Source organism: Anolis sagrei, chromosome 10, assembly GCF_037176765.1.
Source record: "Anolis sagrei isolate rAnoSag1 chromosome 10, rAnoSag1.mat, whole genome shotgun sequence".
In the NCBI taxonomy this organism is placed as follows: Eukaryota; Metazoa; Chordata; class Lepidosauria; order Squamata; family Dactyloidae; genus Anolis; species Anolis sagrei.
Genome location: NC_090030.1, coordinates 14,573,723 through 14,585,723, shown reverse-complemented (window position 1 = coordinate 14,585,723; position 12,001 = coordinate 14,573,723). Strand labels below are relative to the sequence as shown.

At 38.3% G+C, this 12,001-nt stretch overlaps 1 protein-coding gene across 1 annotated transcript; it reads left to right on the top strand.

The window, feature by feature from the left end:
- Positions 1 to 184: 184 nt before the first annotated feature.
- CETN2 (centrin 2) lies at positions 185 to 7,757 on the top strand. The gene is made up of 5 exons (XM_060756271.2): positions 185 to 308; positions 3,495 to 3,653; positions 4,651 to 4,779; positions 5,254 to 5,391; positions 6,920 to 7,757. Exons 1-5 carry the CDS (start codon positions 306 to 308, stop codon positions 7,007 to 7,009), a joined length of 519 nt encoding a protein of 172 aa, XP_060612254.1. The 5' UTR covers positions 185 to 305; the 3' UTR covers positions 7,010 to 7,757.
- The last annotated feature ends 4,244 nt before the right edge of the window (positions 7,758 to 12,001 follow it).

Genomic DNA, 12,001 nt, shown 5'->3' with positions numbered 1-12,001 from the left:
TGGGAATTGGCCCCTGTGCTGACTATCGTTCGAGTATCGGAACGCTGCCTCATTGGCTCGTCCGCCTTCACCGTCCCATCCAATCTGATTACAGCTCTGCGTCCAGGAGTAGACTCCGCCCGCTTTGAATTTTCACCCAATCAGCTTCGAGTGCGGCTCTCGCGCGCCTGGCTGTGTGGGCCAATCAGCGTCAGCGAGGGCGGCAGCCAATGGGAAGGCGCCGCTTGCTGCTGTGGTGACGGTTGGGTTTGGTGTCCGCGCTTGGGGCTTCGTTTCGCCTCAGGACCGGATTAACTCCCTTTGGGATGGTTAGTGCGGCACCGGGATGGGGCTCGTTCCGTGGCTGGGGGATTGTTTGCGTAAACGAGCGGCCCGCCTTGTGGAGACTCGGCGTTGCTGGCTGGGAGGGAATGAGGCCTTGCTTTTGGCTCTACTGCGCATGCGGGACGAGGCCTCATTTGCATATTGCGGTTCGAGTGCTGTGATTGGCTCTCTCTTCTCAATCCCTGCGCGAGTAGCGAGCGGGCTCTGACGTCACCTTTATTTGCATACCTCCATGCAGAAGAGCAGAGGACCAGTGGGATTGATTGATTGATTGATTTGATTGACTTATATCCTGTTTTATCTCTCCAAAGGGAGATTCAAAGCAGCTCACAATCAAAAACATTACAATTAAAAATATACAATAATAAATTAATAAATGTATTAAATATAATTGCTACTGACAATATATTATTATATATTATCAGTAGTAATTATATTTAATATATTACTATTACTCTATTACAATATTATAAGTATTATATTACATTATAATATATAAAACTAGCCACCCCCTGCCACGCGTTGCTGTGGCCCAGTCTGTGTATATGTTTGTGTGTACATATTTGTGTATATGTGTTTTTGCATATATATGTGTGGTTTTGTGCATGCGGTGTAATGTAATTTTTGTTTTTTGGCTTTTTAAGTCTCTTCTGCTGAGTATTTCAGTGTTTTTATGAGTGATGGGACATTTTACTATTATTATTATTATTATTATTAAACTTTATTTGTACCCCGCTAGCATCTCCCGAAGGATTCGATGTGGCTTACACAGGCCGTGGCCTCAAAACACAACACAACAATACAATCTAAGCAAATCAAACAATTAAAAACAGAAAAAAGCAAAATACACAACAGGTACAATACACTAAACACAATAAAACTGGGCCGGGCCAGAGTAATGGGTACAAGATTAAAAGTGCTGATGTGACAGGAGGTGTATATAGGGCTTCCAGGACAAGTGCGATGTGCAGCAATCATTGGTTCTGATAAAGTGCTTATGGGACTTGGTAGTGGAGATTTCCTAATCTGGGAAGGCGCATCGGAAAAGCCAGGTCTTCAAGTTCTTTCTGAAGACAGCCAATGTAGTGGCCTGTCTAAGGTCTTTGGGGAGGGTCTCTACAAAAAAAAAATCAGTACATACAACATGAAGTTTTTTGCAATGGTTGTTAAATAGTTACGTTCACTAATATATCCATCAAATATGCCACAAAAGTATCTTGTTTACAAGTGAAATGTGTGCTCCAACTTCTTTCTCTGTTTATCCCAACATCCTATAATCAGTTCCACAACTTGATTGTTAGCCTGATAGGTATATTGTGTCCAAATTTGATATCAATTCGTCCAGTGGTTTTTGAGTTATGTTAATCCCACAAACGAACATTACGTTTTTATTTATTTTAAATAAGTTTTTATTAAAGAGTTTCGTTACAATTGTATGATAAAAGTAAAAGGGAAATGGGGTTGCAGGGTTGACGGTAGGATAGAATAAGGGAAAGGTAAGTAGGGAAAAAGGATGGAAGGGGTCAGAGGAATCGTGTTGGATGTGGACAGGGGTGGTTGGGTCATGGGAATGAAAAAAGAGGAATCGGGCGGGGGGTGAGATATGCAGGGTATGAAGGGGGTTACTGACTTCCTCAGTCTTCTCTCTGGATTCTGATTCTTACATTTTTATTTATATAGATATTAGTATTACTATATTACAATATTATTAGTATTATATTGCATTACAATATATAATTTTATATATTATAATGCAATCTAATAATAATATTGTAATATATGTTATATAATATTATAATGTTATATACAACATTTTGAAATGGTGTGCTAGTAATTCGAATTTGCGTAGGACAGTGGGTCCCAACCTTCCTAATGCCATAACCCCTTAATACAGTTCTTGTTGTATAACAATGTTATATCACTGGCATAGCACAATATTAGTATTATATATTACTATGTTGTACTGTACCACTATACTGCAATATGATTAATAATATTGCATGTAATAAATAAAACATTATTATATTATTATATATTATTGTACAACAGCAACAAAACTTTATTTATATACCGCTCTATCTCCCCGAGGGGACTCAGAGCGATTTCCAAGTAATATCAATGCATACAAAGTAAACAACAGAAACATAAAATTAACAAGACAATATAAGCATAAAAATCACAATAGCACATATATATTTAAAATAATCCTGCCTGTTCAAGGCAATTTAAAAGGCCGAGCCGAGGCTAGCGCAATTTGTAGAGGGCCTGGGAAATTAGGTAGCGTATATGGCTGTTCATCTCCGGGACCTAATAGGAGGAAGTAACCTGAGTAATTGGTAGAAAAAGATATGGCCATATACAACAGTATCGGGCTGAGCTAGAACTAGTCATTCTCAAACGCTTGTTTAAACCACCAGGTCTTCAGGCTCTTACGAAAGGAGGGGAGGGATGGGGCCTGTCTTATTTCTCTTGGAAGGCCGTTCCAGAGGCGGGGGGCCACCGTTGTACTACAGGGTTAGTCAAAATGAATAGGCCAATAAGAAAATTAATTGTACCCGAATTGGCCTATTCATTTTGACTAACCCTGTATATTAGTATACCACAATATATTTAATACACTACAGTATATTATACTATTAGTATTATATAATATATTGTACTATATCAACAGTTGTAGTATATATAATATATTATATTACATTATTAATATATATAATATATTAGTATTATTACAGTATTATTATTTCTATATATTATTGTATATATTGAGGGGTTCTCAAGTAATGCTGCAGGAGACACGATGGAGCTGTGTCTTCCTGGCTGCTCCCTCTTGATGTAATTATTTCAGCCATGGCATGTGGCTACACCAGGCATGGGCCAACTTTGGCCCTCCAGATGTTTTAGACTTCAGCTCTTACAATTCCTAACAACCTGAAATGCATTGAAGCCACACAACAAGAACATCAAACTATAGTCTGACCTCCCAAATTGTGAGGGACTGTGAACTAGCCCTCTGGAACAACATTCAATTCTCAGACAGTTGCTTTCCTCACATTTTCCCCAAGGTATAAGTGAGGCAAGGAAATTGAAAGTAAGGTCAACACCTTTGTGTAATCAGGAATGAAAGACTGTTTTTGATATATTTTTTCCCCTATCTTTGATATTTTAAGGCCACCAGCTACAAGAAGCCAGCACTGGGGGCTCCAGTTCAGAGGAAGAAAGCACTCCCCAAAACTGAACTCACTGAAGAGCAGAAACAGGAGATCCGAGAGGCCTTTGATCTGTTTGATACTGATGGGACAGGGAACATCGACGTGAAAGAGCTGAAGGCAAGCTGCAGGACTTATATCCTTACTTGGGAGTAAGTCCCATGGAAGTCAGTGGGATTTACTTTTGAACAGAGATGTCTAAATTGCATTGAAAGTTCCTGAACACTCTGGTGCGATGAAAGCTAAAGTGATAGCTCCAGACAATTCTTGAGAAAATTACTTAATGAGTAAATCTCACAGAATCCTCCAGTTATCATACCTATTGGCTAATTGGGGGATTCTAGGAGCTGTAGTCAAATGAACTAACTTTTGAAGCATGTGGGGGAGGGGGGCAATAGTCTAGAGCAAAGTTTGGGAAAATTGTGAATTTGTTATTGTCTCCAGTCTCATGGAAAAGTATTTTTTCATTATCAGCCTAGGATCAGAAGAGTTAGACATTTGTGTACTTCTTTTAAACTTCTTGGCTATTGTCCATGTTACACATGGAGCTTGCTGAGGTTTTAAAAAGCTTATTCAAACTATTATTTATTTATTTATTTATTTACGACATTTATATGCCGCCCTTCTCACCCTGAAGGGGACTCAGAACAGCATACAAGGTATATATTACATACAATATATTATATTATTAGCATAGTACAATATCAGCATTAAACATTGCTATATTGCACCATACCACTATATCGTAATATTATTAGTAATATTACATAAAATATAAATATATAATAATAATAATAATAATTATTATTATTATATTGCATTACATTATAATATTATAATATGTATATACATTAATATTATATTATATTATTAGAATAGCACAGGAGACTAGGTGGAACTGTCCCCTGACCTCCCCTCTCTTCACTCTGGCCCAGAGCGACAGTAAACCAATAACATTTTGTACTTTCCTCTCCTCCTATTGTCTTAACCATCACACCATCAGAATTTGCTATCTGGCCTCTTCTCTCAAGTGCTTTCATTTTGCTTTCGTTGCTGTCTGCCAATGTTTGCGATTTGCTTTTCTGCTGAGATGTCAATCTTTTTTCATTGTGTGCAGGTTGCCATGAGAGCACTTGGGTTTGAACCCAAAAAAGATGAGATAAAGAAAATGATCTTAGACATCGATAAAGAAGGAACTGGAAAGATCACCTACCAGGACTTCTTGGGTGTGATGACCCAAAAAATGGTAAGTCAGTCTGATACATCTACCATAAAAGTTTTGACATTTTGCTAATGTTTTCAGGAAAGTTTTGAAAGTCCTAGATTTCCTCATTGTGATTTCAATTGACAGCGCAGAAGACATTTGTTCAAAGAGGGCTGTGTTGTGTTGTAAATCTGGATGCCTATCTTCTACATCGCTATGTGGATTAGGGGCACTTTTTTGCTGTTACTTTATGTGGCATCTACATATTGGCTGTAGACACTCTTTTATTGACATCTTTTTATTCAATCAGGAAGAACTTGGCATAAAAGATTGTATCTCTTTTTTTGTTTATGAAACTGCAAATTGCCATATCCCGTGATAAAAATTACATTTCTGTATCTTACATGGATTAAAAACAAACAAGGTTTTCTCATTTCAGCTACTGGCAATGCCTAATTACAAATTATCTGACAGTTTTATCCTCTTTTTTTCTCTCTTTCTTTCTTTCTTGGTAAGGCTGAAAAAGATTCAAAGGAGGAGATTCTTAAAGCCTTCAAACTGTTTGACGATGACGAGACTGGCAAAATCTCTTTCAAAAACCTCAAGCGTGTGGCCAAAGAACTGGGGGAGACGCTTACAGACGAGGAGTTGCAGGTTTGGGTGTGCCTGTTCACATAGTGGGTGTGAGATAGCAATTAAACTATACCTTTAAGGATTTCGCAAGCTTGTGGTTGAAATTCTGTTATCGGGTTCTGTAGCCCCTTCAGTCATGCAGAATCTAAAGCTCTATCATTATGCTAGGCCTTCCAGCTCATGGGTTTTGTGCCACTGAGCTAGAAAGAAAACAAGACCATGTCGCAGCTGGATAGATTCAACCAAGGAAGCCGCATAGGATCGCCATAAATAGAAGCTGATTTGTTGGCAGTAACAATAATATGCCACTGAATAGCTGTTGCTAGCAAAAGTAGTAGACTTTCTCTTCATGCTTTTCTGTTTCCCAGGATTATCTTGATGGCCATTGGGAAAAGGATACTGGCTTACTTGATATAACATGGCTACTTTTATATTGCTGATATTTGAAAATTGTGGTCTGTTGTTATTGTTAGCTTTTTTAAATGTTTGGGTGGCTGTTCTGAAGTCATTTCTCTATCTGCCCAGTTAACATTCCCTTTGGGAATCTCTTTGAGGATTTTTCATCCTCTCTTACTGAATAGTAAGCCTATTTTTTTCCACTCAAGGAAACATAGTGTAAAGCTCGCTCCACATCTATATAAATAAAAATGTAATGTTCGTTTGTGGGATTAACATAACTCAAAAACCACTGGGCGAAATGACACCAAATTTGGACACAAGACACCTATAGGGCCAACGAGTCACCATCACTCAGAAAAACACAGAAAAATACAGCAGAAGAGACTTAAAATGCCAAAAAAACAACATTACAACGCATGCGCAAAACCACAAATATACCCAAATATAAACACACACATATACGCATATATACACACACACAAAACACATTTAAACACACTGGGCCACAGCAACACGTGGCAGGGGATGGCTAATAGCTGAATAAAATCCCACATTATCTGCTTTGAACTGGAATATATGGTAGTGTGGACTCAGATAACCCAGTTCAAAGCAGATATTGTGGGATTTTCTGCCTTGATATTCTGGGTTATGTGGCTGTGTGGAAGGGCCCTGAGTCAAAAGAGGTATTTTAAAATATTTAATGTGAAGTAATGATATGACTGGAGAGACAGCTTCAAATCCCTACCTGTGCATTTTGAGTCAGTAAATGTCTCTCGGTCTAATCTATGTCAGATGATTGGTGTGGTACTCCTGTATGCCCCCCTATCCATTCTGAAGGTGTAAAATAAATATATCAATCTTATTTAAATAAAGGTCCCATACAAGGATAGATGGAATAAACAGTAAGATAATACTTGCTAGCTGGCAAAACAATTTTTCCTCTTACTCCAGAAATATCTGATATGAAAGCAGGAGAACCACCTCTCTGATTTTCATTTATTCTTTGTTTTAAAAAATAGAAGCCATTAAATTACATTAAACACAGAAGTCATTGTTATAAATGGGGAGCTTGTGAACAAGGCAGAAAAAGGGATAGTTTTTTCTTCTAGCTTACTGGGCTTTGTTTTTAATTCCTTTTTTTCCCATGCAGGAAATGATTGACGAAGCTGATCGGGATGGGGATGGGGAAGTTAATGAGCAGGAGTTCTTACGAATCATGAAGAAGACCAGCCTGTACTGAAATATTTAGTACATTGTGTGTGTGTTTTCTAATTTTTGTTCTGTTTTTGAGTGTCAAATTGGTCTCTGTGGTGCCTGTTTGGAGGAGATCAGCAGAAGTTCGTATTTCCATAGCTTTCCATGCTATCCTTACAGTTGGCTTTTTGTTTAAACCTCTGTACGGTGTCATCTCCCACCTGCTTCTGGCTAACTCCCCATCATTGAGTGTCAAGTATGTATTTTATATTTACAACATAGTGTGAGACATAATGAATTAAAGTTCCTTTTCAAGGTGGCGATTGAGTATCTGCACCCAGAACTTATGCAAAGATATATATTTTTTGCATGGACACTTGAGATATTCTGAAAAACAAGAAGAATCGATTTTGAAAACTCTTGTTTCAAACTGTCTGGAGCTTGTCTTGTCTTGGCAAAAGAATACCTGACAAAGTGAAAGGATGCCAAAGAGTAGATGGCTCCAGTTCAGCTTGTGCGCCTGGTCCCCATTGGGTGTTCTGTCCATCTAGAAAGTGACCTGGTTCTGGATATTGTTGTTGAAATGCAGTGCCTGGATTTGCTAAGTTTTATGTTGTTTGTTTGTTTGTTTTTTAAAAAAAAGAATGCACTTCTTAGCCTTTACATTTTTTCAAAAGCATTGAATGTAAAATTGTTGTGTCCAAATTTACTGGAAAGACCCTGTAAACAAATTTTGTTTTCAAATATTCATGCCTTGTATTGTTAACAATGAAATGTAAAGATGCTATCAAAGATTTCATGGCTGCAAAGTGTCCTTCCTTACATTGTATTTGGGGGTGGGTAGTAATGGATTTACTTTTGCTGGAATTGAATTTTGGGCTGATCTGCAATACATAGCATTTGTTTGGCTATGTACTGGCCAGATGATTCTTCTTGATTAGTGCTGACATTAATTCCACTAAAGTATTTTATCACAGAGCAAGCATAGTGTAGTAGTATTCTGAGTGCTGGACTAAGATTCTGAAACCAGGGTTCATGCCCAGGCTCGACCATGGAAACTCAATGAGTGACTTCAGCAGTTCACATCCTCTCAGACTGAACCTCCTCTGAACAACTTTTGGAAAGAAAGTCTCATAATGGGTTTCTCCAAGAGTTACTATGAGTCAGAAATGAACTGAAGATACCCAACATTATAGGAACTAATTACTGCTGTAAGAGTGAGCTGGGATTAGAAGTTTATTAGCTGGTTGTAAATCAGAAAGTACCTCTGATGTTGCTGGTCCAATATTGTGAAGAGTGATTCTGTATTACTGAGCTGCGTGTTTTGATCAGGACTGGTCATAAGGTACATTCAGCAAATTAAAGTTTTTATCTTATTGAGACCATCTTAATCCCATTACCTGCATACTTTGTACACCTACGGTGAAATAAGACTCTTTGGACCATAATAAAATGTTGTTGTTGTTGAGAACATATGGGACTGATTCAGACATGAACAAATGGATGATTACTTTTAAAAATATTTATCTATCTTTGTTAAGTCATGTATGAGTTTCTTGGTCCATTGTGCCATTTAAATTTAGATCCTAATTTTCTTATGTCCAGGTGCCCCGTGGCACATATAAGGTGTATCATGAAACAGAAATGGGAGGGGGAAGTCACCTTTGTCATTGCTAGTGTGACTTTGATCTTTGGCCTACTGCAACTCCAGAATGAGAAAGGGAGTGTCTGGTTGTTGCGACAGTGATTAGGTGTTGTGACAGGCATTTGATTTAAACTCATACAGAGTGGAGCACAAATCTCAGCACTGGGGATGAGTAGTCTACTTATTGCTTTAGTATCTGGTTTCTTATTACCAAAAATGCCAAAGGTCAAGTTATCATTTCTTCTGGAATGGATGAAGGCATACACACACCATCTCCTCCTGGTAGGCGATACCTTATTTGACTTCAAATGTGTTTTGGAGTTTCTGATGTTTCAGACCTATGCACTGGCCACAGGACCTCTTGAATACAGTTGTGACTGTGATACAGACCCATTAGCACAAAGGTTAAGGCCAAGGCATCTATACAAATACTAGCATAATAAAGATTATTGGCACTACTTATCACAAGACCTTGGTTTCTGTCGCACAGCTGTGACCCAAACAAGCAAAAACAAGATGGCCTTGGCTCGTCCCATTTATTTAATTCATTTAAGATCAAATAATGGGACTCAAGATGGCTAGCCACATATTTAAAAACAACGCCGATTGAAACTTAAAAAAACATTCAATGAAACAAGTCAAATACGTTTGGCCTAAAGAAACCAAAATGCATTGCACCATCTAGGTTCTTCCAGGATCGAATCCCAGATTATCTGGCAGTGGAGACTCATATAATCCAGTTTAAATCAGATTATCTAGGATCAGATCCTGGGATATAGGGAAGTGTAGGAGAGGCCCTAGAGATCCAGTTGAAAGCTGCTTCCAAATTACATCCAGGGATAGTTTTTAAACTTCTTTCTCACATATTTCATTGTTATGAATTGCTATTTACCTTCCTTCTTGTGTACAATGCATAGTTCCATAACTTCCATAACGCCATAACTTCAAAATGCCAAAACTTCTTCCCTAAGAACAATGCCAAGGACCAGATCTCTCTTTTCCATACAACAGAACCTGATTCCCTGCACAAAATCTAAGACTCCAAAAGTGCACTTCTTCCTCTTCCCTTGAGAAAGAAGCCCCAAAGTGACCAGACTGCTTCCGTGCAAATCTGCCACTCTCCATATGTACACTACCTTTCTCCTTCCCATGGAGTAGAGCATAGGAGGTGGAACAGATTCCTCAGGTCTCCCACAATTTGAGCATTATTAGACTGAGTCTTTTATAGGAATATTCTGCTGATGTAGTCCCAAAGTTGTAAATTAATGATAGACATCTTCCATCCTGGCTCCATCTCAGTTTACTGGCCAGATGATTCTTCTTGATTGGTGTTGACAAACACAAGGCTTGTGTTGACTTCCTTCTTAACATAAGGAATGTTGCAAACATTTCTGTTAACACTGTCCAAGTTCTTATCAGAGTTTACTTTTCATTTCTCATTTGCAACTTTTCATTATAGTCCAGCAATCAGGTAGTTAGTCATTGCAGGCCTGGGTCTTTTACTGGTCTTTCCAAAATTATTAGCTCCATACATCCTTCCATTCATTCCCACACATCATATAAAATCTGCACATTAATTTTTTGAGACACCTTAACCTCAAAACATTTTACACAAACTGATCCGACATGTACTGTATCTATACCTACAACTCTATGCTGATTTGCTTTTGTGGGATCTTCTAATTCACTGTGACTATGTAAATATCCTACCAAACTCCAGTGTAAAGGTAAACACAAGAAGACAGATTAAATAGTATATACTATGACTAGATATTTCTACTAGAATCAGTGACACATATCCTTAAGGACCTTAAAACTCACAGTTGGAGGTGGGGAGGGGGGTCTAGTTCCAGTGGCACTGAATATAAAATTATACCACTGAAGCATTTTGATATATAATCTGTTTCTGTGGAAGAAATGTAAATAAATAGCAACTTTGCTCTTGAAAGCAGGAGGATGTCAGACGTATTGCATACCTTGTTACAAAACTTCAAAAATGTCCCGTATCTGTCAACTGGCAGATTATAGAACATTTAGATTTCATTAGCATTGGCGAAGTAATTAATCAATCTTTCAGGCTATAATCAGGCATATTCCTTTCCCATTAATCAATCAAGTGAAATTGAGAACAACAAAGAAGTCAAGTCCACCTTTTCCTAGGAGTAAATCCCATTGACCTCCATGAGGTTTACTCCTGAGTAGAAGGACATCCGGGATACCTGAACTGTAAATAAAGTCATATCAAATTATAATGTAAATCTCTTTAACCTTTATAACCTTCACATATTTTACTTCCCTCGGGAGCTTTGTGTGTTGTTTCTTGACTGAGTTGTGTGTGTGTGTTCTAATCTTTGAAGTATTTAGACCTTTTGAATTATTTTGGGAAGCCTTCTTGACTGCTTTATCTCCCATTTCATTTCCTTTAATACTCGCACAAGCAGAGATCTATACAAAAATGTCATTGTTGCTGTGACATATTGCCATATTAGGGACATCAATAATTTCCAAAGCCAGGCCCTTTCTAGTGATTGAAAATTCCAGGATGATATCAATGGCACTTAAAAGATCTGGAAAAGTGACAGATTGTAAAGGTTGCACTTTAGCAATCTAATGCAGTACCATCACAATGTCAAATAACTCAGCCCTGTAACTGATAAGTAATCTAGCTGCCGGCTGCCTTAACAGAAATTTACACAATCTTAAAATGCAGGGGGGAAATAACACATCTGTGCCTACAACACAGGTTAGTTCATCCATGTTTGCACAGCAATCCATGATAGGCAAACAATGTTCATTTGAGTGTGGGAATGATATAGGAATATAGTGTAGTGCAGAGTTTCTCAACCTGGGGGTCGGAACCCCTGGGGGGGTGCAAGAGGGTGTATGGGATGTTGCCAAAGACCATCAAAAAACACAGTATTTTCTGTAGGTCATGAGAGATTCTGTGTGGGAAGTTTGGCCCAATTCTGTCATTGGTGGGGTTGAGAATGCTCTTTGATTGTAGGTGAACTATAAATCCCATCAACCTCAACTCCCAAATGTCAAGATCTATTTTCCCGAAGCTCCACCATTGTTCACATTTAGGCATATTGAGTGTTCGTACCAAGTTTGGTCCAGATACATCACGTAACAATGGCTTCAAACGACAAGAATGGGGATTCCACCTCAACATTAGGAAGAACTTTCTAATTGTGAGAACTGTTCAGCTGTAGAACTCACTGCCTCGAAGTGTGATGGAGGCTCCTTCTTTCGAGGTTTTGAAACAGAGGCTGGATGGCCATGTGTTGTGAGTGCTTTGAATGTGATTTTCATGTTTCTTAGCAGGAAGTTGGATTGGATGGCCCACCAGGTCTCTTCCAACTCTAGGCTTCTATGATTTTAAGTGCTGAGATA

What these genes read in the sequence shown, in the direction of transcription:
- CETN2 (XM_060756271.2), top strand. An exon ending in TCGACGTGAAAGAGCTGAAG is followed by an intron (nt 3,654 to 4,650) that starts GCAAGCTGCAGG and finishes CATTGTGTGCAG; the next exon opens with GTTGCCATGAGAGCACTTGG. An exon ending in GTGTGATGACCCAAAAAATG is followed by an intron (nt 4,780 to 5,253) that starts GTAAGTCAGTCT and finishes TTTCTTGGTAAG; the next exon opens with GCTGAAAAAGATTCAAAGGA.